Raw genomic sequence first — 26,809 nt, forward strand, 5'->3', positions numbered from 1 at the left:
GATGCTACCCAATCACTTTCCTCTCCACAGCCCTTTGCAGAAACATGAAGGGAAGGTACTCTGTGCCAGTAGGGAAGGGTGCTGAGAAAGGTCCAGAGCAGTGCTCTCTCAGCCACTTTCTCCCTCCCGACACAATCCCAACGACTGACTGGTGACTTAGGAATTTGAGACTAGTGTGAAGGACTTGATGCTCACATCCTAACAGTATTTCCCGAGGCAGTGGAAGTACTTACCACTTCCTTAAAATCTAGAGTCTTGTGAATAACATGAGCAAACTAAAGAAGTTTAGGTTTCAATAAATCCTCTTGTCAGCCTGGTGGCATTAAGAAAAGGAAAGCTTCATGTCGAACTCTGGATCTGCCTACAATAAACTCCATAGGGTAATGATTCAGATTTGGGCAGCAAAGCCTTTCAGACTGCTTTTTAAATAAGAGGGGGAGTGCAGCAAAGGCAAGAGAAAGAACAGGGAAAATGGGACATGAGGCTGGAGAGGGGGAGGACTGAACTCTTTCATAAGATAAAGGCCAATTTCCTAGTAAGATCAAGAACTTCACCGCCTGTTATCTGGTCACCATGCTAACTCCAGCTCTTAAGTAACACTGTCCTAAATTACCTCCAGGGATGAGAAAATGGTGAGGTAAGAAAAACCAGCAGAAAACCCCCCTGGAATTTCACCTTGTGGGGTGTAACTGGATTTTTCATTTGTTTGTTTTTAAAATTCGTGTTTTAGAGAATAATAGTGATAGAGTCATCCTTGCTTGCTCTAAGCCAGGCCCCACTGGCTATTTGAGTAAAGGATTAAGTATTGCACTCGTTAAGGAGCCCTTTATAACTTTGCAACCCTAAACAAATACTTACTTTAGAAGGTGATACTCTGGTTTACACTGTACATTCCTTTTAATTCAACAGACTCGTGGAAAACTCTGCTAATACCTCTCAGGGTGTGGGCTTGCCTGACCTCTGGGGGCTGATAGAGCTAGGAGTCAGGACAAAGTATCAACTGGATGTATAACCTCGGGCAGCTTGCTCAGCCACTCTGCGCCTCAGTTTCCCCATAGTCAAAATGGTGTTAAGAATACTATCTACTTCAAAATGGTGCTGTGAGGATTCCATGAGTTAATCCACGACAAATGATTAGAACAAAGCCTGGCTCATAATAAGTCCTTGATAAGTGTTAGCTACCATCACTAGGCACTTCAACAAACTGTGAAAGAACCTGGATTATCACCAGGCTGATCCTTAAGTCCTGGTTTGCATGGACAGTCCAGGGTTAGGCCTGTTGTCCCAAAGTAATTATTAACAGCAGTCTGTTTCACTCTCAAAAGTGTCCTGATCCAGACAGCAACTTATATAGTCACCTTAATTATGGACCAAAGGATATGCAAATGCAAGATATTTTACAGGAAGGCGGGATGACAGATATCAAAAAAGGTTGATTTAAGTACCAAAAGAAGTGGGCTAGATCTTTATTTTTGTTGTTGTTGTTGTTTGTTTTTTAAGTCAAGGATAATCTGAAGAGACTTCAGAAAATAAAAAGCCAGTAGAAAAGGAAAGGCTTGACTGAGGGGACAAAGACTGAGGAGGTAACCTCAGAAGGAAGAATCAGACTATGGAGGCCAGTCACAGGGAGAAGGCAAAAGACCCAGCTCCCTCTTGGTCAAGAGGAAGAGACCTCCCAACTCTGGAAGAGGAAACTGAAGCTGTTCCCCAACAGATGACCTCAGTCTTCCCCAGAGGCCTCTGATGGCTGGGGCAGGATGGGGGTGGCACAGGGAGAAGAGTATGAAACAGCTAGGGTGGATTCAACGAGTGGAGGAAGGAATGAGTGAGTGGGGGAATGATTTAGATGCTTTCAGAGTTCACCTGAGTTTGGAGAGTATGAGTGTACACAGAATCATCAGCTCAGTAATCTGCTTTTCTTCCAGAACACTCAGTAGCCCAGGGGCAGGAATGGAGGAAATAAGAGGACTGGATCATCACTGTGGTTGGCAGTTGGCAACTGGATCTAACAGAATTCTTGGGAAGTGAGTGGTGATGAGAATGCCCTGAAATAACTGCATTTTAGGGTTCAAATACCTCTACATAGCTCTTTTTAAAGAATAAAAGTGGCTCACAGTGATTCTCTGCCCACAAATGCATCACTGCCCATGAGGCTGACTGGCACACTAAGCCAGAGATCAGCACTAGATGTGAGTGGGCTGGGTGAGGGTTGGAGGCTCTTCAAGGAAGAAAGTTCCACAGAAAATACATCAACAGCAGGGATTTCTTGTACTTTCGCCCCTAGAAAACTCAAAGTAGGTCTGGCTATCCGACTTTATAAAGAGCAAGCCAAAAAGGCTTAACCAGGGGTAAGTGTTCTCCCATTAAGAAACCCACTTCCTCTCCTGGCCCCATACAATACACACGCCACCAAAGGGTGCTTTAAAAAATAAAGCAACAAGTTCTGGACAGTCGAAACAAATTAACAGTACTAATAACTTCACTAAGATTTCCAGTCATAACTGCTGTCCCAGCACTTCAAATTCCTCTCCAGATTTTCCAGCTTAATTTTTATTAATCAGCAATATAACTTTCCAATTCTATTAATATGTAAAGTCTAGTTTTATGAGAGATTTAAGTTAAATATCACACTAAATTTTCCATCACACTAACTGGCTGAATACATCTGACATACGCTCAAGTGCGGCTCTTCCCTACTCTGCTGTCTGAAACCTCTCCCTCAACTCTTCCCAGGTTATAACTGCGTAATAGGGTTTTTTCCCCCAAAATATAGTGCAGACAGTTCAGGCTGAATGAGAAACTGTGTTGTCAACATGACGCATTTCTTATTTTACCAAACCAAAAGGCCCCCTTTAGGTGGTGCTGGCACAGTAGAAAGAGCAAGAGATTGGGAGGCCAGGAGGTTGGGACACAAGAACTGGCTGTTCTCACACGTAAAATACCCACTTGGCTGGGCTACTGTATGAATTAAACAAATCAGCATATAAAAATCCCTGGCACACTGCAGGCACTCAATATATGTGGGCAACCAACCTCCCATTCCTTTCTGAAAAATACCCAGCTGGGATCATAAGATTATCTAATAATGCCAAATGAGTTGATAGATGAAGTAAGATTCAAACTTTTCCTTATTTTCTTTCATCAATCCGGACTCTCCTGTTATAACCTAAATTCCAAGGTCTGAAGCCACTTTTAGGATGTTGCATTTTAATTCACTGAGGTTCAACAAACAGAAATTGAGCCCCTATTGTATACAAAGCACCCTGCTGGTCACCGTGGGGTGGGTGGGGGCAGAATTCAGAGAAAAGGGGAAGACAGCTGCATCTACAACTCTCGTAGGAAAGGCAGGATGCAGCAAGTAGTCAAATCTTGGGAAGGTGGAGGGCTTCCTGGAGGACGTGGCATTTGAGCAGAGCTGTGAAGGACAGGTACGACTTTAAATTCACACATACATACCTGTGTATAAACTCACTGGATGCTGTTCTCTTTCAGGTAGCATTCTAGTTTTTAGACATTTTGTCCCTTCCAGTGACAAACACAAACCACGCAATAAATTAATTCAATGAGTTAAAAACATGGAATAGATCTGCTCTAAGAAAAATGCAAACAAGAGCAGAGTGCAGACGTATTAAAACTCCTGGTAGGGCACCAACTTCTTGCTCTGGTAACACGCAACCAAAAGGAAAGAATTAAGCATTTATCTTGCTTTTCCTTTGATTATATTTGAGGGTAACCAAAGAGCTCTAGTTGATGAGGGAAAGCTCTGTTTGTACTGTGCTGGCACAGTAGAAAGAGCAGGAGATTGGGCAGAAGAATTCCAGCCAATAAATATGCAGGGTTGTAGAAAAGTCATTCTTCTGTCATCTCTAATGAAATACAGGATCAGGCAAGGATCCTCAATGCATGAAACCATTAGATGACTGACGGGGAACTTGACAATGCGGGTATCAGGATGCCACAGCCTGTACTTACTGAACAATCTTGCCATCACTAAAACTCAGACATCCACACATTTTGGGTACCCGGATGTAAGGCAATGTAAAGCTCACTGCAAGGCCTAAGGCGTTTTTTTGCCAAAAGATCTAACTTGAATCTAGTCAAAGCTCTAGGGCCAACTTCCATTTACAGGAAATATGAGAGACATAGGAATAAACTACATGATGCCACAAGGGCTTCCAGAACATGCGATGGTCTACAGAATAGCTGACCTGGTTTCTGCAACAAGTCACAGACTTGAAAAGAATTGAGAGGCCAGGGAGAGGGTAGCCGGCTCCAGACTAAGACAAGTAATATGTGACCCTGGTTTGTATCCCAGTGGGAACAGATCATGTAAAATGACACCTGTGAGACAATCAGGGAGATCGGGTATGGATGGGTTTTAGATGATACTGATGAATTATGGTATATTTTGTTACTTTGATAATGGGATGTAGTTATGTAATAAAAACTTTTTTTAAGATGTGCACCGAAGTATGGAGGGGTGAAATGACATGATGCCTGACATGTACTTTAAAATACTTCAGCAATAAAGAGAAATAGATATCACTTTATCCAGCCTATCAACTAAAAACAATTGTGGCAAAATCTTGAGAAATATGAATCTGGATAATGAGTACAAATGAGGGTTCATTCTCATGTTCTCTATGTTTAATTAAGTTTGACAATTTTCATTTTTTAAAAAGCTCCTGATGTGGATCCGTGATTCACTTTCATATGTAAATTTCATTTCACACTTAAAAGATATGTTTCCTGTGACTTTGAAGTGATATTCAATTCAGACATTCACTATTGGAAAAAGCATTTAAATTTGTAAAGCTTAACATACATGAATCCCAAAGTGTGCTCCTAGGACCAGAAGCATCAGCATCACCCGGTTACTTGTTAGAAATGCATGTTCTTGAGCCTCACCCAAAATTCACTGAATCAGACACTCTGGTGGTAGGACTCAGCAATCTACGTCTTAACAAGCCCTCCAGATGATTCTGATGCAGGCTAATGTTTGAGAACCACTACTTTAACATATCTAGTCTTGGGAGACGCCTATTTTGAAAGACACGCAAAAAAGCTTTAATATTTAGGTGACTTGCTAAAACTTCTTAGGGTATTACATTTTTCAGGAAAATCCAACTTTATAGCCTCAAAACTTTATGATATTTCACATGAAGGGAGAAAATATTTAATATTTCAAACATTGCTGTCCATTATTCTACAATCCCGGCTACTGCAGTTTCATAAAGAATTTACACAGTACTTCGTTTACAAAACAGTCACTTGTAATCATGGCACATCTGCCCAGTGTGTGTGTGTGGGTGTCTTCTGCTGTGATAACCCTTCATACAGATGGCAAGCAGGCATGTGTGATCTGCCAACCAGGAACTAGACAGAACAGTTTGTCTTTGAGAAGCAGTTGAACAAGTTAGCTCAGCTAGTTACAGCATAACACTGGCCCAAGGTCACAGTTCCAACCTCATTTAGATCAGACAGCTTCACCTTATCCTATAGCCCTAACTGTAGGCTGAGCATCTGCCAGCCACCCTATATACAAGTAGACCTATTCACCAGGCTAGAGAGAGCAGAGGACTGGAAATCCATAACGAAGAGGACAATTGATTCCAATGGCAGGTCCACAGTATTACTTTCAACAGATCCAGTGCATCTGATAATAAAAATAAATAAATACAAAGGCTGCCCAAAATGAACAGACCTATTCCCTGTTCAACAGAGTATGGATTTCACTGAGTGATTCGTGGATCATCTGAGCATTTACAAAGATCTCACTGACAAAATGTGCTTCCTTGCTTCTAGACCAGTGGTTGTCTACATCAGAAGCACCTGAAAGGCTTGTTCAAAGCAGACTGCTGGTCTACACCCCCAGAGTTTCTGATTGTGCAGGAGATTCTGCATATCTAACAACCACTCAAGGGATGCTGATATTGCTGGTCCAGGGACCACACTTTGAGAACTGCTGATCTAGACCCAATGGAATACCTGGATTCCATCTGATCCACTCCTTTTAATGGTGAGTTCCTAATCAGCAGAGACTCTGCCTTTTTCCGTATTCTACAACACTAAGCATTGGGCCTGGAAATCCAATCCATGACACATCAAGAAGATGAGGAGGGCATAGAGTTGAACTGCAAACATCCTTTAAGCATGCTAAGATGGGTACTGGACTGGCAGCGTGGCCTTGGTCCTATCTTCAAAAAGCTGACACTGTATTTCTAAAGGAATAACAGAGAAGACCTGGGGGGTGTGTGTGTGTGTACGTCTGTGTTTTCAGGCCAGCTTTTTCCACAAATGCAAATGGTCATCAGTACTTGAGACTCCTCTCTCCACAGTCCAGCCTTACCTGCCCACCAAACACAGCCGCCTTCCTGCCTCCTGCCCTCCCTGTTCTAGGATGTCAGTTGTTCACCTTACGGAAATGACAGCTGCTTGTCACAGTCTACAAGCGATGCCTCACTTGCAGCAGTAACTAGCATGCCATTTCCAAAGCTGTCATTCTCTGGTGTCAGCACAACCCACTGTTCAAAGATTTGCTCTGACATGAACCAGGCAGCGCTGTGACTATTATTGCTGAGGACTCCTCTGTGCTGCAACACCGATGGCAGCTGCTCGGCGCCCAGGGTTTGTTTCACCCAATTATTTGTTTGTCACTTGGAAGCCCACGGTGTCGAGCAGGTATTGTGGAAGTATTTTTGGCCTGATGCACAGGCAGAAAGCATAATGAGGCCCTCAGGTGAAGGTCTATTTTGTCAGTTAGGTGCTAGGATGATGCGCTTCAAGAAGCCAGAGTAGCAATTAGGATATTTGAATAAGATAAGATACCTGGCAGGATGCTGAGAAGGCTCAGAAAGTCGGCCTTAACTTTTAAAATGCCAAAAAACCCTTAGAGTAGGCAGTTTTCAAGTTTGTCCTGGAGCTAATACAGAAGAAGGAGGTGTTTAAGAGGGGTCTTTCCTCAACCCGGAGGGCCCCAAAAAGGAAAGCGGCTCAAACTAGGCACCAGCCTGACTCAAAGGTTGCTCTGGGTGGGGTGAGGCCCTGGCCAGACAGGGGCAGCGGGCATTCGTGCGAATATCAGTTACGTCTTTGGAGGTGAGGGCAGAGTCGCAGCGGAGGCCATCCTCTACCAGTTATCCCCAAGCTGCCTGTTTAAGTCAGGGGTTTCTACTTCCCATGGGAGTAGAAATCAAATCATTTGGGAAGAGGCCATTATACAGGGCAATGTGGCTGCTACAGCCAAGTGCAAAAAACAAAACCACATGGTTTAGTTTATTATCTAACATTTAACCAAAGTCCACAGCAGCAGAGCCCAGCTTCTAATCCAGGAATTTGTTTCTAAAACTCTCAGTGTCTCATCAGTGACGGTCTTCCTTTCTAAAGTCATCAATCTCGGAAAGTAAGGGAGACAGCCCAGACAAACCTAATTCTTCTGTATAACACAGGAGATTTGGTAACAATAAAATTAATGCAGCTCCTCCTTAAATCCATTCACAATTTTAGTTTCTGCTATCTCTTAGGGAAAGCCAAGATACTAAAAGTATTATTTCTTTTTCTTTACCCTAAAACAAACTTTTCCCCCAATAGGTGGGAGAAGACTGTAAATAAAGGTAAAATCCAGCAAACAGCAAATGTGGTATTAGGAGAAGGAAATCAATATCACCATCGCCTTCTAGCAAAGGCAGAGTAGGAAGTTAGACTGCTCGTCAAGAAGGCCTAGATTAACTTTTGAAGAAGCAGAGCTCTGATGAACTGCTTGGTGTACACGCATCTGCTGACAGCTAAAGACGGATGGTGAGGTGGTGTCATTCCCTCGATTATCCAGAATGGTCCATCCAAGCCTCATTTCAATTCACATTGGTAAAATGATTTACTCTGTAGAAAAAGAAGCTTCCTGGAAGCTTGCCCCTGGGGTGCTCTAGGGCAGGGCCTTGCTCTTGATATGTAACCCCCGCCCTCCCCTCGCTTCTACCTAATCTGTAGCAATCCCTGCCAAGAAACGATCACTTATTCCATTTGAGAAGTCAAATACAAAGGAACCCGGCACCTAAATTCTTTATACAATAGGGCTTTATAAGTATTTTCTAAGCAGATAAAACATCTCTTTTAACACCACTCAAGATGTAGACCAGCAGAGAGGGAGGATTCTGCATCATTCTTCTTACTCTGGAGGTTAATACCTAATAGCTGGTATTCAAATTGAAGCCGACTTCCTCTTGCCCGCCTCCCCCTGGCCCTGGGGCTCAACCTCCTCTTACCTCTCAGATCTTTCTCACCGAGATGAAATTTCCTGCAGAGGAGAGAGGTTTATACAGCCCCATTCTTGCTCACAAGTTCAGGACTGAAGTCATGGCATTGGCTACAAAGCACCACTTCTTTCAAATACAAGTATTCAGAGCTATGTGGGAAAACGTATGCCCTTTGCACAAGCTTCAGGCTCTGAAAGGACGCAGAACACTCCAAAGCAAACTTTAGCCTTTAGACCTAGATAGGATCTTGGAGTCCATCCAATGCTACCAATGAGAAAACCAAGTCAGATGGAGAGATTTGCTGTGGTTACCAGTAGCTCAGCTCAGACTTGAGCCTGGACCCTCTATTACTAAAAGCAGTGCTTACTGGAGTACATCCCATCGCCTCCTTCTAACACGCCGATCTGGCAAAAATTTAAGCAGCAAAACTGAATTGAGGAAACATGGAAAAAAGAGGCCCTATTCATAGGTGATACACAGAACTTTACAATGCTCTCCCAAATCTTTGCAATAGCTTCACTAACTATCTTAACAACTGTTTTGATTTTTAAGATGACAGATCTGTACCCACAGAATACTCTCTCTGAAAGGGCATAGCTTCTGCAGTGTACCGAGGACCGATCTACTTCTGGGTTGCTGACCCTTCAGGGCTCACCTTATATCAGCTTTTCCTCCTAAGAAAGTCTTAAGGCTATTTTTTTTTTTTTTTAATTAGTGAGTGGCTTCTTTCCCAAAACACCATTTAAAACAGTTGTTTTTTTTTTCAATTTTAAAATACGTTTAAACTCTTATTATTCTGGTCATGTTTCCCGTGACCTGTTTCACTGCTATATCTCCTGAGCCTGTTACATAGTCAGTGCTCAATACTACTTGTCGAATGAAACAATTTCAATATGGTTTCCACTTTAAGCCAATTGATGGAATAAACGGAACACATTGATGTCATTTACTTAACAGCTGACAGATCTCATTTCAGAAGAGGACTCCTTGTCAAACCTAAGTTTATGGAGAAAGAAGCCTTAAGAGCTCAGCCCAAAAAGTCCAGCAGAGCACAGTCCACACTTGGAAAATCAAAAATTGATATAAAACAAGAGAAATTACATGGTTGGGCTTTCAGCGAAAGGAGCTTTACTATGGAAAAGGCTTTCCCTGGTATAAACAGATAATGAGAAAATGATGTAATCTTGGCTAAAATTAGGTTTTAGTGTTACTCTGCTGAGAGATGTGAAAGGTGATAGATAAGAGGTGGAAAATGTTTTCCAAGTGGCTTTTAAAGGCATCCAAATATAACCACCTCCCACATCAGTCTATTAACAGGCACACTTGAGACATTTCCCTCTTCAAAAGGACTCTTAGAAAGAGCAATGATGTGCTCTCAACCTCCTCCTTTATAAGACAAGGTTTACGAGGGTCAGAGAAGATTTGAGTGCCCACAGAACACTCCTCCTTATTAACAGGGGCCCTCCTGTCTCAGCACAGATTTGGGCCTCATGCTTCTGTCATCGGTTGCTAGAGAAATGCCTCTGCTTGAAAATCCTAAATCACTTCTAATAAAATCTGGCTAAAAGGAAAGATCAGTCCACTTATAGGCACAGGAATGAACATGAGAGGAGAAATATGGTCTTATTAGAAGGTGAAGAAACCTGAGATGACTAAGTTGAGCCCTGCTGTGATGCAATAACTACGATGATTTTGGCCACATCTGCTCAGATACTGGTACACACCCTGGGATGCCAGGAAGTCCTGGGTGAGACCCTCCACCATCAAGGGAAAGTCCTACCCACCTCCAGGGAATATAAAATACCTTGGGACGGTGTGGTACAAAAAGCCCAGGGATTTGTCCTGGCCAATGAGAAGGCTGGAAATGCCACATACCACATCTAACTGAAACTTTAAGAGGCATTCCACGTTCTGTCTCTACTCTTTTCCCTCCAGCAAGATATATACCACGATCGGGGCTGTTCCTTCAGCCTGGGTCCTGGAATGAAGACCAGGAGAGCTGCAGCTGCTCCACAGTGACACTGGTTATGAGCCTCTGTTGATGTAAACTTCTGCAGCATACTGTGCAAAAGCAGACAAAGACCCTATTAACTGATGTCAAAAGGCAAAGCCATTTCTCAAGAACCAGCCATGAGAGTCCCCCACTTGTTGCACTGCTGGATACTGGTAAAAAGGTCTACAAAGGAAAAGCACATGGGGCATGGTAGCTCTTCACCCTAAGCTATACCAGCGGCAGAAATATTTATTTTTTAATTCTTGGATTCAGTTAATGCTGAGGGGCTTGCTCAAAGGGAAAATTCTGCACATTAACACCCACAGTGACCTGACAGAGCACCCCACAAAGGATTGGCTCCTTCCACTCCTAGCCAAAGGCTTCACGACTTGGTAAGAAATCATTTCTAGGAGAACCAGAGGCACAGCCATTTATGGCCGGCTTCCCAATGGAGGTAAAATGAACCTCCAAATACCAATTTATGGGCCACCTTACATAATTGGGCCTTAGAATGCACTCTCTCAGGCAAGCTCAGCTAACTGATGTAAGTCAGGGCTATGGGGTGGGGATGGGGTACAGGACCTTTGAATTCAAGCCTAGAATCTCTTTGGTAAATTCGTGAAGGTCTTCAATTGACAGCCATTCCCACTTTTTAAAAGCATAGACTGGGCAAGTAGGTAAAACACTTTGATGGCTGCCCCAGGCTAAATCAAAGACAGCTGAGCAAAAGTTCAGGCACCGTGAAATTAATAAAATCACTGCTGCACTCACTCTACCATAGGTTCAGGAATAAACCAGTAAAAAGCCAAAATGCACGGATGAGATTACTTAAGTGGGAATCAATCATTTCTCCACTGAAGTTTTTTGACATTTTCTTATACAGCATATTCACTGGATTTATAATTCACCAAAGTTGCTTCCAGAGATTGAGCATTGCTGGGCTTTCTGAGTTATTGAGACAAATTTTATTTATTAAATAAATTCCAGGCAAGAGTATATTTGACTTATGCACAGGAAAGGAAAGAATTCTTATGTAAGCTGCAAAACAATAGCTTTATCTTATCTGAGGAACTTATTGCCGCTTGCCTGTGTGTGTTTTACTGCCAAAATAAAATAAATTGAATCAGCTCACACATGATAACATGCTCTTTCCTAACTCATACTAATTGCTTGGCTAATTGATGTTTGTTGAACTTTCTCCATTTCATTGAGTGATTAGGTACAAAGCTAACAGTTGACATCTGTAGGCGCTTAACTGGCGTCTGTAATTACTGTTAATGTTAAATAATTGTTAGTTAATTGGAGTGGTAACCGACTGAATGGAATCCAGATTGTGAAGCAAAAAGAAACCTAGTTAAATAAACATACATTATCAGAGAAAACAACATTTTTCTGCAGTTGTCAAAAACTAGAAATAATCCAGAGGCCATGGGATAGCCACAAGCTTATTCCATGCAGGAAACTCTCCATGTCTGGGGTTGACCCCAGGTACTTAAAGTGTTAGGAGGAGGCCCTTTGTTATTGAACTGTTCTCATGAAAGACTCTCCAGAACTCATTTGATGTTTTTTATTCCAACTGTCTACTACGAGTGTGTACTACTTTCTGAGACAACCAAACACTACCTCATTAGGTAAACAAAGCCCTAAATATAAATGGCTTGAAGAGAGAGGTTGGTTGATATTCAAGCTTTTTTGTCAATATTGCCAAGCATGGAGAAAATTCTTTCAGAGAACAGCAACAATCATTCAACAAAGTAAGGGAAGAGCTTTTTAGAGGGCTCAAATGTAAACAGACTGGTGTTTGACCATCTGACTGAAAGAAAGGAATCTGTCATACCGCAATCCGCTCAGCTCACAGGGGAACTCAGAAGCTGGGACCTGGCCTACGTTCTACCTGGAAAAGTAGCATCACTGTCAGCATTCTACTCCAAAGACGCCACCAAGATCAATTCGAATCCTTGGAATATCTTCCACCCACTTCACTACAACTCCAGTGACGGGATCCAATATTTTACCCAGGATTTCCTCACCATACTCATCCACAAGGTCAGGGAAAGACCAGGGAGCAGTTGATGGAAAAATATCTGGAGGGAAATACTTTCTCACAACATGGAATATTTTTAGACACTCTGTACAAGGCATCTGTTTCCAAGGATTCTCAAGGAATAATTCTATACAAATTCTGTATGTAAGACTCTGGCTTCTATAGGAAGGTCAATTTCCATAACAAAAGGAGCTGATTGCATGCTATTTGCAGTGTGGAGTGGGAGGAACCCAACTACTCATAACTCCTTTGTCTCCCATGAAGCACCAATTACTCTTCAATAGTATTTAATTTTCTACATATCAGACATCTCGATCTCCTAAAGACCTAAGAAAATGCTCTGAGACAGTACAAAAAAGGTCCAGAGAAAGAAAAATAAAGCGATAGTCCAAGATTCCCTTATCTAGGATTTAAGACATTACAAAAATGTAACTAACTTACAGAGGCTGACGTTGGCTCAGTTTACTCTTCTGCACATTGGAAATGTGCTTTATATCATGTCCTCCTTACAACTAAACCCAAGACACGACAGGGAATTGCAAAATGGTCTCCATACGTTCATTATAATTGGATTTTAAACTCTGAACCAATTTTTTCTTTAAAAGAAAGCTACCCCATAATCAACTGCATTATTTTCAAAAACTTACATAAAAAGCACTGAATTATTTTAGGGGAGGGGCTTTTCTTAAAAGCCAATGTGGCCTTGATGGTAACATAACTCTCACCCTTTTTTGTCCTAACACCCAGGAACTCCGCCTCTATGTCTAAATTTAATGAATGAGGTGAGATGGTCGCCATTAAAGAATTTATTAGGTACCCAGCTACTGAACCTCGTCACACCAAGCATTATCTCTAGTAACTTGTTTCTCACCTCATCTCCTCAAATCTCAATCAATTTTTTAGCCAGGTTTTCCTTCTAGGTTGCTCATAAAATCATACTCTCAAAAATACCCAAAGGGCCCACTAACCTGAAGGTTCCAACCTCATTTGTGTCCCACAGAAACCCTCGGTACAAAATCAACCCCAAGAAGAGGCCAGATGTGTCCATTAGTAGGCCTAGTGGGGCCTGGAAAAGCAAAGACAGTCCTGGTCAGAGAGGGCTAAAGTGGCCCCAGTGTCCCACCGGCTCATCATGGTGAGTGAGCGTCTACCAGAATCCCCCATGGCCAACTTGGGGAGGGAAGGTGGGCTTCTGCCTAGGAGGGTGGGGGGTTGCTCCTCTGATGTTCACACTTCAGTAGATACTGGGTGCTCGCAGCAGGAGGGAGTACAAACCAGGGACCTCTTCCTACTTGGATTATTCCCCACTCAGCACTCAGAGATGCCTGCTCAGCTAGGCCCCACTCTCCAACAGCCAGCTCAGGAGGGCTTTGCCCAGGAGGACCCAACACTACAACGTGAGACACAAGGAAGGAATGAGAAGGGCTAAGAAGGTCACGGGGGAAATACATCCCTGGTCCCCTCTTATCTATAACTGGCCTTGGATGCAGGACAGATTCTGGAAAAGGGGGCTCTGAGACAAGAAGGGGTAGCAATTCAGGGCCTTTTCTCTTCCCCTAACCTAGACCATGGGCCCATCCCAGGGCTGGTATCACGTAAACAGAGGGCTCCAGAATGGTTCTCCTTCCTCCCAGAAAGGGCTTCCCCTCTTTTCTTTCCTCCTCAGGGAGCTCTGCCCTGGAGCAATTTCAGAGTTTAATAGAGATTAACTGTCGTGGCAGGATGGCCATGTGTAGCAGACTCATTTCTGTCTATATATCAAAGTGGCAAAACCACCAAGAAGTGGGACCTAGAAAGGGTAAGAAAGGGTAATAAATACTGGCTGGCCAAAGTGAATTGGCCAGAGAGTTCCTTTTAAAGAGAAATACTCCAGTATTTGGGGTACAAATCCTGTTGCTCCTGTGGCAGTTCAACTAACTAAATACGGACAGTTAGTCTCTCTCTGTCTCAATGGGAAAATTAATTTTTTCTTTGGCAGATGGTTGAGTCACAAAGACAGAAGGATTCATAAAATTCACATGAACATCCTGTAAACATTTAAGCACATAAAGATTAAATAAGGCGACCATGACCTTGATTAAAGTTAAACTATTTTTTTTTATGTCTACAACTCAAAGGCTGCAATTTGGAGACTCATCTCCCTACCTCTTTTGACACGCTCAGTTCTCACTGGGCATGTCATGTGCACATACAAGCATACACTGTTTGATTAATTTGTTTTAAAATGGCAAATAAAAGGCATCAGAAGAAAAGAATGATTTGGAACACCTAAACACATAAATCTTACTAGTTCTCAATTAAATTGGATGAACTGCACAACACACAGAAAGTCAAAATAAAATCAATGGGCAAAAGCGATACAAAGTGTATTCATTGTACCTGCTCTGTTTTAGCCCCTTTCCCCTTCTCAAATAATTGTTTTAGCCCCACCAGAGATGTCGCCTAGGACTAGGGGGTTGGGGTATGATTGAAAATTCTGACCTAAAGAGGCTAAACGTCTGATTCAAGCTCACAAATAGACTGATGGGACTTGAGCCACGGGTCCTGCTGCTTCAGGCTGGAGCTTCATCTCCAGATTGCACAGCCCAACATCAAAGCTGAGTCCCCCAAACCGCCACCACAATCAGCTTGTGAGATTAGCACTGCCCTCCCACAGTGAAATTTTATGGACCAAATCTGCCCGCCACCAGGCTCAGCAGCATAATCTCACCAGCAGCTTAAAGCCACGCTTCTCTAAGGCCAGAACACTGCGGGACTCCCGAGAGGGAGAGGTGATATGGAGCTTTAAACATCTGGAGGTGGAGGAATACACATGTCAGCTTCCCTGCACTCTTGTTAGACTGTTCAACAAGCTGAGGCTTTGAAGATTTTCCCAGCAGTGTTTGCTACCTGGCAGAAATTTGCCCTTCCTTACAATGCTTTTTACTGCTCTTCGCTAAGAATACCGGACAGACGGGAGACCTGACTTGCAGGCAGGCAGGCAGGCCGCTTTGCAGGACAACTTGAACTTGATGTTCATAAAGCTGACAGTTCCTTGAAGGCCTTGTGAACCATGTGTCCAGTAAACACTGCCACTACCTGGAGTAAAAGCAGACCACAACCCACAGGCGCATATGGAGACACTCTGCACCTGTCTTAAAGCGATTATTGACGTTATCACCGTACAATGAATCTCTTTTTGAAGTTGTTTTCCTGGTATTTAGCAGATTGAATACTAATCCCCTTAACAAAACTGTCCCCCTGCTTTCCCCCTCCCCTGCCCCCTTAATCTCTTTCTCGAGGGAGGAGGGCGGGTGCAGGATACCAGTCAGTCTACTTTGCAGCACCTGGATTTGCATTGATTCCGCCTCTTGTCATTCATGTTACCAACAGGAATTAGCATAAGGCATTAAGGGGAAACTCTGGAGGAGAAAAGAAAGGCCATTTTGATGGAAATAAGGGGCAAAGGAATAATCTGCCATCAACAAAAATGCTTATTTGTGTATGGTTTCCCAAGCAAAGCCTAGAAAAAGCCTATGTTGATTTTAGTGTATACAAAGAAACCTTAATCCTTTCAAGGCAACTAAATCACCCCCAGAAAAGCAGCTCAGAAGAAAGGCACCCTGTCAGGAGGATGACTATTCACAACCAAATAGATGCCACAAATCACACTCTGTAAGTAAACAAAAATAACAATGTGGGGAACGTTTGATTGGAAAAAAGAAAGAAGGGGGGCAGAAGCAGGAGGGAGGGGGCAGAGGGGTGCTACTTGTCATCAGTCACTGTTCATCTGCCCTGAGGGGGGCCTTTCAGCCTGGTGAGGGCAGCAGGTCCCAGGGAGGGGAAACACATTCCACAGTTTTTTATAGCAAAGTAGCAAAAGGGAGACACAGTCACATGCGGCTGGAGGTCCAAGGGAGGGGTGGGTGGGTTGTCACTGAAACACAGGACACCTCCTTTTGATGACCTGTCCTACCTCAGTCTCCTCCAACCCTCTTTTCTACCAGAGGAGCCTAGCACTCCCCTTTCCTTATCAAAATAAGCAATAAACAATGATGCACTTTTACTGTATGCTAGGAACTGCACGTCTTCTTTTATTGGGCCTTTAGCATTATGGATAACAAATTTATACCAACTTTCAGTCCATCAAAAAATATGATGAAATATAAAACTGGAATACTCCATTAGGCAATTAAAGAGATAAAATTCAACATGACACTAATTCTGGGACTAACAGCAATCACATAAGCATATACACCTCTAGGGAACTCTAAACATAATGTACTATTTAAAATTGCAGTTGGTTCCAATTCTAAAATAATCTGGGAGCTCAAAATAACTGCACTTGGAAACATGTCTTACTAACCAGCTAGCAAAAATGCTAGCCAAGGCAACTACAGAACGCTCTAGTGGTTTCGAATTTCACTTTATGAAGGCCCAACTCTGTTCAAGAACTACCAGTATTTTCCATGGAACACAGAATGAGATTACCACAGAACGCACACTTTCTTCCTTTAGCAATTATCAGCCAAGCACCTAAACCAGGTTCTACAATGGAGAGGAAAAGATCACATAGTTTACATAATTTACACCTATCAAATTACACACCTTTACAAAACCCGTGGTTAGAGACTTCTTTAAATTTCATTATTTCCAACAATACTGCTACCAACGAAAACCGCCCAGAAACCTATTGGCAATGATTTAAGATAAGTTTTCCATTAATGTACTGCTATATCATCAGCCTCTCTTACTCTGTATTGCGGCTTGGAAGAAATTAATGGGACAGCACATATTTAAATTTTGCCCTCTTGCTCATTTATTAACTTTACAGAAAGCCCACAGCAGAGTAAGGCTTGGTTTATGACCATAATACTGTGAATACTAAACATCCACTGATTATTAGAGTCTGCAGTACAAATCAGCTATTTATAGTTCTCCCACTGCTGGGTAGTCGATAAGTAACAATAAAGTTAAGGCATTTTGAGAACTACTATTCTCTATTAAATTAAAGTCATATAGATGGTAGTGATTTCTTAGTCAAATCAATTTAAATAAGGACTCAATGTATTCTTTTAAAATAAACTGTTTTTTAATGCATCACAAAAGCATACAGATTTTGTCTTCAGCAAAAACACAAAACATGATCACTAGCTCCAGAATGAAAAGAGAAAGACCATGGTTTTTAATTCTGTCTTTCTAGGCAATGACAATGAAACAAACATAACAATAAGCCATTGCTCAGAATTAAGGAGTCTTACCTTTGTTTACAACAACAGTATTGAAGAGTTTTTCAGAGCTGGCATCTGACGCCTGAAAAACAAGAAGGGGAAAAAAGTGTTATTATTGTCATTCACATTGTCGTCACCATTATCATTACTATTGATTTCAATCATTTCACTACATTTTAGAACAGCCTGACACGGAAAGCAGGAATTTTCTCCAATCCTCCATCAGGTGGTGCTAGTTGACTGCGTGAGACAGACCTGCAGTGCAGCTATTTGCTGGGGGAAAAAAACCTGATTTTAAAAATGTGTCCTCCTTATTAGACATACTATCGGTACAAAACATACTTGCATGAAATGATACACAAAGCAATTCAGCTCATTCAGATAATGATTTTGCAATTTCGTTGACAGAACATTATTTTGGAAGTGGTACTTTTTTCATGATATTTGCAGACATGCCTATTTTTCAATTTTCTTTCACAAATCAGAAATGCCTATTGTTTAGCGCTAAGCTTTTCCTCACTAAAAAGTGTCAACCCCAGAAATCAATTTTTAAAGATTCATCTGATGACCTCTAAGATCTCTGTTCCTTATAGTAACCAGGATGACCTTGGTGTTCAAAGGAAGCAAGCCCACCTGTCCCAAACCCCAACACTATACACCATGCCATCAGCATTATTTCCTTTCCATTTTCCAGAGATCATGTCTGCTAATTATTACAGCAGCTTGAAGAAAGTGAAATAAGCTTGTTTAAACAGCAAGAGTAAAGCCAATTTAAATTATACACTAATGTACTGGAAAATAAACATGAAGTTGGTTTGGAGGAAAATGCTGTAATGTTTCAGAAGCACTGAATATTTCTAGAACTTGAAAAATTTAAAAATTAAACTAAAAATTAAGCACCCTCCTACATAATTTGAAGATGTATTTGCATTTAAAGTTATAATGCCTATGTTATACTTACACTGTTTTTGTTAGGAAACCCTTGTAAGAAATCACTTATCTTTCACACTCTATACACAGAGATGGCGTGTTTTGACAAAGCAAAGCATAGAATGTTGAATAAATACAGAAGAAAGAGATATAACAAATAGAGGGAGGGGGAATCTGAAGTACAGCATATTTTGCCTCTGGGGCTGGCTTTTGGGGACAAAGAAGATATTCAATGTAGCCCTTCTGTGTCCTGTTGATGAAGACGAGATATTCCTGTGTACTGAGATATTCCTGTATATATCTGGGGAACATGTTCTACTTCTCAATGCAAGTGATATAGAAAGACATTAAATATTTTTATTATGACTATTTTTCCCTTTATTTTAATTCTGATTTTCCTACTCTAGAGGTGGTTCAGAAGATTAATAAATCAAGAAAAAATGAATATACGTGTAAAACAAGTGTTGAACTGCATACATTTATACATAAACAGTTTAAAATAAATCCTAGATTTTTCCTTTTATTTTACCTGAATAAAAACTACATTGAGGGCTTTCCTGACATCTTAAAAATAATTAAATAAAATTTTATATTATAGTAGCTTTTTATACAAATAACCAAAAAGAGTTGCATGGAGGGGGAAACAAGATACGTATTAAAGAGATCGAGAATATTGTTACAAAAGCAAAAATTACAGGAATAGAGTTGTTATATCGTTAATAGGAAGTGAGATTTCTAGGAATATGAGTTTCCTAGCTAAAAACTTAAAGAGTATTTCACCATTCTTCAATGAAAAGGTGTTTCTTCAAATTGGAATGGCCATGTTAAATTCATGGCTTAAAAAATAAACTCCAGCTGATATTTTTAAAAGGAAAAAAAAGCCTGTTAATTACATCATTTTACCAAACTAAAATAACTCTCGCAGATCTTGGGATACCTATTAAAATGAGTCTAATTGGCCCAAAGAAGTATAAAAACAAATTACTGCATCCCCAATGCAAAAAGCATGGGTGAGATGAGAAAATGGTTGCTGACTTTTTATTTGCACTTGGGGGGAGGGGGGTGCACACGTCTGTGTATGAGAGGGAAATGGAATAGGACAGAAGCTGTAGGTGAACAGGCCCTCCCGGCTGTCTTTCACACCCTCCTTGGGGCTGCCACCTTTGTCAGTTCCACTGGGCTACACAGCATATTCTCAAGTAGGTGCTTAAAGGATCCTCATGTCTGAAGTAAACTTAGAGGCTGTGATTATGATGATGCCAACCAGTAAGTTATTAAGGAAATAAGTCTGACGGGATATTCAGAGAGACTTAGGAGTACGCCTTCTAATAAAAGCTTTAATTATTTAATTAAAAGCCCTTTAACTTTCTGAGACACGTCACAAAGCCTGCAATGCCTCTTGCAACTGGGGAACGGGACGTCTCCAAAAGGCCTCCGTAGAAAAACACCCAAAAGAAAATGATTGCCAAGAGGACTCTGGCTAATCATAAGTGATTCTAGATTCCTTCTTTCTTCCACTCAGGTGGTTAGAACTGTGGCGGATCACTGTCCTGTCAAGTCCGAAAAGAGCTTCTTAGCCAGTCTTAAGTGGAAAGTACAAGAAAATTCTTTGCTTTGACTCCATAAACTTCCCAAATCCTACTTATACTTTTAAAAGCAATTGTGCAAATTTTGGATCCTTGGTTCTTAATTTTGGGGACGTTTTCTTTTTGTTTTTAGAAAAAGGCCTCAATTCCAATATTACCTGGATCATTTTCCTGGCCGATTCCTCTCTCTCTTTTTTTTTTTTACTCAAGAAGGGCTCATGGAAACGTGGGGAGCCGAGCTAGCAAGCGAGCGGAGCTTTTCCTTCTCTGCTGTTTTCACACGGGGGTACCTTTACGCGCTAAGGATCTTCAGATTTTGCTCGCCATTTCGTTTCATCCCCCTCGCTCGGTTTTGGAGGGTGAGGGCGTGAAGCGGCTACATCTAAAAACAAAGCGCTCTTGTGGCTGCTTTTTACTGGGGGGGGGGGGGGGGGGAGCAGATGTTTTTTAAAACTAAAAAATTAGTTGACGCCGTAGTTGGTCTTTAAAGAAAAGTTAAATTAGTCCAAGAGAACCGACGACGGAACATGGACAATGAGGAAAACGAAGAAAAAGCCTTCCGTGCAGACGGGGGTGGGACGCGGCCGCTCCTGTTCGAGGTCCACCTTAATTCCCTTCGGCCGCAGATCCCGGGGACGGCCCTCCGCACCCGCACCCACAGGAAGAGGGGCTTTCAACAGGAAAAGAGAAACCTCCTCGAAACTTAAGCGCGAGTTCTTTCACCAACTGCCGCCGATCCCGAGCCCAGATCACCTTTGGCTTCCCTTGGCACCGGGTGCGGGCCAGGATCTCGACCTCGGCGCGGCGGAGCGCTACCCGGACACCGGGCGCAGACCCCGACCCCAAGTCGGACGGAGCCCCTAGGGGCGGGGAGGTGCCGGGACGGCTCCGGCCCCCGGGCCCTTCCGGGCCCGACCGCGCAGCTCCGGCCGCCCGCGCCGCCGCTCCCGGCCGAGCCCGGCCGGCCGCGGGAGTAAAGTACAAAGGCGGGCGGCCGGGCCGCGGAGGGAGGAGGGGAGGAGGGGTGACGAAGGGGGGCTCGGGCGCGCCAGACGCGAGGAGCCCGCCCCTGCCACCCCTGCCCGCGGGCCCGGCCGCCGCAACAAAAGACCCCCGACCGGCCGCCTCCCTTCCGACCGCGGGTGGCGAGCGAGGGAGCCGCGCCCCTAGGGCTGCATTACCTGGTCGCAAAGGGTTAAGCGGTCCTGTCAGCCCCAAGTTCATGGTTTGGGTCCTTAGCAGGGCTCACGATGGGGGATCGTCAGAGACCAGGGGGGAAACCAGCCAAACACACGAAGAGAAAACGCCCAACTCCAACCGGGCTCCGTCCGCAAGTCTCTCCTCCTTTCCTTGCGAAAGTCCGAAAGTGGATGCACGCGAACTCAATCCTGACGCGAGGAGAGCGGCGGCTTCGGGGCGGCGGAGAGCCAGCGCCGCGCACACATCCAGCGCCGCCGAGGCCAGGCGGGCGGCGGGCGGTAGCGCGCCCGCCGAGAGCGCCCGGCCCGCGCTCGCCCGCTGCCTCCCCGCCGCTCCTGCGGCGCGCGGGGGCGGCCGGGCACGGCGGGGACTCGAGGAGCGTCCCGGGCGGGCGAGGCGGAGAGGAGCGGCCCGAGCCGCGGTTGCGGCGCGCGGAGCTAAGAGCGAGGCGGCGGCGGCGGCGACAGGACAAAGGAGACCATGTGCGGAGGGAGGGAGGAGGGAGAGGGAGGAGGAGGAGGAGGAGGGCGCACGGCGGCGGCGGCGGCGGCGGCAGCAGCGGCGGCTTCTCCCCGGCGGCCGCCTCGGGCTCCCTGACTGCCGGTCTTGCCTCTCCAGCGGCGCCGCGGGCCGACCGGTCCTGGGCCCGCCGCCGCCGCCGCCGCCGCGGCGCTGCAGGCAGACTCTCCGGGAGTCTTTATTTTTAGCCGATCACGCCGGCGCGCGGCGCGGGAGGCGCTACAGCGGCCGGGGCGCCGGGCGGGCTGAGCGGGGCCGACGGCGCCTCCTGGCCGGAGCTCGCGGGCGGGCGAGCGGCGGGGAGCGCCCGGGGCTGGCTTGGCTCCGGCCCGCGCTCCGCTGGCGGGCGCCTGCCTCTCCCGCAGGCTCACAGCTCAAGTGAACTCCATCGGCGGCCGCCGCTGGCGCCGCGGGCTCCCTGGCTGGAAGGGTGGCAGGAGGGGGCGGCGGCGGCACAGGGGCCCCGCGCTCCGGACTTCGCTCCCCGACTGTGCCGGCGAGCGCGCCTCCTTCAGACGCTCGCAGCTCTCGGAGCGGGACTTCCTCGGCGAGCCGTGCCCGAGCCGCGGGTGCCACCGCCCCTCCTCCGTCCCGCCCCGCGCGCCCCGCCCCTCGCTGCCCCTCCTCTCGGCCCCAGCGCCGGGTCGGCCCCGCGGGGGCGCAGTCCCCGGGCGCGACATCGACAGCTGTCGCTCACCCCGCGGCTCGGGCCCTAGGTCCCCAGGGCTGCCTTCTCGGCGAGCGGGCACGGCGGGAACTGCAACGCTCCGCGCCCTCCTCGCAGTTGCCGCTTCCAATATTGCGCCGCGGCAGGGAAAGGCCACTAGGCCCGCAGCCTGGGGTTGAAATGCGACTAGGCCTGTCACATCAGCGAAGAGCAGGTTCTCTGGGCAGTTGTGCGGGCTCAATGAGAAAATGATGTATGGAAAACGCCGGCACACAGTAGGGGCTCAATACAAAATATGTTGTTGAAAACGGAGTCGGGGGGAGTCTAGTTTTAGAACAAAAAGGTCTTACTCTAACCTTATCCCCACCATGATCAAAGACTGAATGCAGTGTGTTAGGTGTTAAGGATAACTGCATGAACTGGCCATTGACAGATCCCTCCTCCCCTAATTCTTTAAATCCTCCTACATTTGTACACCTCACAACCACCAAAGTGGAGTCAGTCGGTTCCCCTGGCATCCACCAGATGTAGGGAATGGATTAAAGCAATGCCATAGCCTCATTAAATGGACAGCAATTCCTATCATGGTAACATTTATCACCACTGTGTTCTCTAGTGCCCAGTGTCGGGCCTGGAAGGAGGGGGAGGGCTGAGTAACCACAAACTTGGCCCTTGGTGGATTCCCTTGAGCAACCCACCCCTGCTAGAGCATACTCAGCTCCCTTCTGTCCAACCCGGTGGGCCCCCACTATAGAATTCTGGCCTCCTAACTCACAATCCCAAACACACAGGCCCTGAAAAGGTACTAGGCCATACATGGATGTGAGAAGACCCTCCACATCAGTTTTAACTCCACACCTGCAGCTTAGGGGGGTCCTTGACAGACGAGAAAAGTTGCCTCGATTTTTCTGGCACAAGGGAAAGAGGGCAGGCAAAGCCTGGATTACAACAGGGAGAGTTCTAGGGTATAGCAGGCACACCAGGGTGAATGAGAGGGAAGCTTACACTGATTCCCCCTCCAGTGCCACTGTTAGCCGGAGGGCAGCTGGGAAGGGAGGAATGGAGCGGGGCTTGGGAGAGCCGTACACCACATACAAATGACATGGAGACTGGCTTAAAGCAATAGTGTCCATTCCTCACCTCTTTGAAGCTGAACATCCATCACTGTTTGATTTCATGGCACTCTTGAAAACCTCTCAAAGGAAAAAACGGGGTACTTGCTATATGGCATAATTTTTTTCTTTAACCTCCAAATACAATTAAATTTGGAAATAAGAGGCTCGCTCGCTCTCGCCTTGTATGGCCCTTCCCAAATGGTAGCACTACATGATGTTTCTTTACAAGAAAAAATTTTTTTAAGATAGGTAATAAAGAGAGATTTTTCTCTACCTCTACCCCAGAGAAATCAGAGGAAAAAGTGCCTTGGAAGGTGGAAGTTTGGAGTTGCATTTTCCAGTTGCTTACAAGATGTCACACAACCCAGCTAAGGCCCTTAAGCTAGGGGGCATTCATTCTGAAGCTGTTTCTGCAATACCGAGATAGCTCAAAGGCAAACATTAAATTTTCAAGAAAAGATGTAAAATGTCGTTGTTTTTTTTTTGAGCAATCAAAATGGGACAGTTTTCTTGTCTTGTTGCTCTAGTAAAATCAATACTATAGGGAAAAAATTGCCCGAGTTCCTGCCAGGTCCCCTACAGGGTAAACGGGGACGCACAAAAGCATGGGCAACTTAGCTGACCAACTAAAACAACCACTTAGCTCTCTAAAGTGCTTTTATCAGGCAGCATTTCTGACACTTATCATGCTTTGCATTACGTTGTCATCTCTGTGATTATCAGGGATTAGACCTCAGATGAAAGCCAGCGACAGATCTGCATGTGTCGCTGTATCTTGATTATCTGTAGTCAGGAGGAACCTAGAAATGCCAATAGCTAAGCTTCCAGGGAACCCACAGAACATGGCCTCTGCACTACTGCATCCATACCCAGTCCCCTGTGCCCTGCTTGCGCCCCTCGCCCCGTCACAGTCCACCCCCACTACTTTGCTTGTTTCTCAGCCTCTCATCAGACGTGTGAATGAGTCCATTCTGATTAGTTTCCAAGTTGCTCTATTCCTCCTTTTTGGAAGGAAGGGAATCAATGTTAAAATTGGACAGGAAGAAGTACGAGACAGTATCAGAAGAACAAAGAATGAAGACAGAAAGAAAAAAAAAGGATAATCCACACATTAGGTGATTGGATCCTGGTCAGCCATGATGTCTGTTAACATTCAGGTTTTACAGACTAAGCACTAAGGGCTTCTTAACATCACCTTCAACCTCTGAATGAGATCTAAAGAGAGCAAGTCTTACAAAGTGGGGACGCTAACAAGAAGCAGACAGCAAGAATATGGACTCAATGGTCTTTCCAGTGTTACATCCATTATTTCAGAAACAAAAGCAAATTTTAATATATTACCAAAGACCTTAGCTAAAACTTAAAAAAAAAACCAAGCTAAATTAAAATATGGAGTCATCTTCCTCAAATTTCAAAACATATCTAAAGATAAAGATAAACTAGGTTTAAAAACTAATGTAAGTTTCTCTAAATTAATCTAAAATGGCAAAGTTTTAAAGCTTAAAATGTGAGATTTGATTCAATTCCTATCACAAATCACCAGACTGAGACTAAACATTTTCTGGTAAAATATTTCTTACAAATTCTGGTCTTCTGTTGAGCATCTCATATAGAAAAAGCTTATTAATTACATGGAGTTCTCTCTCATAAATATTATGAACTTCGGGCATTCCCTAACAGAACATGTGCTGGGTGATTCTTGGGGTGGATAAAGGAAGAGGAAATCTTTACAAAAATTTCCTTGTTGAAAAGACCAATAAAAGGGAGTGACAACATATGAGTTCTGTCTCCAATCAGCCCTAGGAAAGATGTCACCACACCTGGCTTATTTCTGTGTCTCCAGGAGGCTTGGTCTTTTCAAACTCTAAAGCTCTTCAAGCTTTGAAAATACAAGTTTTGATCTGTTCTCTGGGTAGAGGTTAAGAGTCAGCATCTGTTGACATCATGACCCTGTCATTTCTGAGCCAGGAGACTGTTGGATAATCTCTTCACTCTCTGTGACTTAGTTTCCTCATCTGTAAAATGAGGTGACAACAGTACCTACACTCCTAGGGTTGTTGTCAGTAACAGCACACTTGGTGCTGAATAAGTGGGATATATGTGTTGGCTATTATGATACAAGATGAGACTTACTTTGATTACTGTGGAGACCAAAAATATATATATATATATATCTTCTAGTACGGCTGCAATGCCCATGGCCATGCTTTCTACTGGATTCTCTCAATGTAGACCACCACAGTGACAATAAAAATAACCACATGAACATCAAAAATGACACCAATCCTAAAAAGTCGTGAAAGTGGTTTGCACCGTATGTCCTAGAGAGCCCCACCTTCACACAGGTACTACTGCAAATGATCCCTCCAGACAAGGTCAGAACCTGGATATTGGATAGCTTGGGTCACATAATCAGGCTGGAGGGATGAGCAATGTGGATCTTCTTGATGGATTATAAAGTCCAATCTTGAATCAAGCAACATGTTATAAGAGTTCACCAGGCTTTAAGAAGTAATCAACCTAATAATGAGGGCTTCAATTTCTTAAAATAGCATGCATCCCAATTATGTCATTTTGACATGTTAAATTGTAATTTCCAGTTTAAACAGGCCTACACTTTTGTGTATGAGTATAAACATAGTTTCTTACTGGAGTGCTCTGTTCCTTTGTGGAAAGACTCTCCCGGGTTATAATCCTAAGATTTAAGCTGAGAATAAACTCACCCAAATTTTCACTAAAAAAAATAGTTTCTTACTGTTGCCGAAGCATGTTTTGTTTTTTGTTCCATTTCTGTGTGTAGGATACCCACCATCTCAATTTTATCTTAAATTTGACCATACAAGGACTATGCCTTGCACGTCTTTATTGACGCCACAGCCATAGAAACGGTGTAAGGAACAGACAGGTGCCTGGAGACAGAGTCTGGCACTTTATTATCTATTTGTGAGGATATAATGCTAGCCTACTCCCTGTGATATGCCTTCTTTCTGAATAGACCTGGTTTCTTGCAGACATAATTCACATCTTGGAACCTGTTTACATGTCTTGTGGACCCAGCACAGTACTAGGAGGCCTACCTCAATAGATGCACGATGAGAGAGAAGGAATACATGACTGAGATTTTCCCAGCCTGCTAGTAAGGCTGGGGGTGTTTCTGGGTAACTGATAAACTGGAGGGAGACTCAGGGCAGAAGACAGCTGTTGAGAAGCCCAGAGGGACCTGCAGTTGGACTGAGGCGCCTGCCACCCTGTCCCACGGCAAGCGACCAAGAGTCCTAGCGTGGAGAACTGGA

At 44.3% G+C, this 26,809-nt stretch overlaps 1 protein-coding gene across 5 annotated transcripts in view; it reads right to left on the reverse strand.

Moving 5' to 3' along the window:
* AUTS2 (activator of transcription and developmental regulator AUTS2) overlaps window positions 1-26,809 on the reverse strand; it is a 1,146,910-nt gene that overhangs the window by 63,388 nt on the left and 1,056,713 nt on the right. For all 5 annotated transcript variants that reach the window (XM_046666258.1, XM_046666257.1, XM_046666259.1 and 2 more), the window contains one exon: window positions 17,530-17,581. In XM_046666258.1, the coding sequence (XP_046522214.1) occupies window positions 17,530-17,581 (52 nt within the window). The remainder of the gene's footprint in view (window positions 1-17,529; window positions 17,582-26,809) is intronic.

The sequence above is a fragment of the Equus quagga genome, chromosome 7, assembly GCF_021613505.1.
Source record: "Equus quagga isolate Etosha38 chromosome 7, UCLA_HA_Equagga_1.0, whole genome shotgun sequence".
Classification (NCBI taxonomy): domain Eukaryota; kingdom Metazoa; phylum Chordata; class Mammalia; order Perissodactyla; family Equidae; genus Equus; species Equus quagga.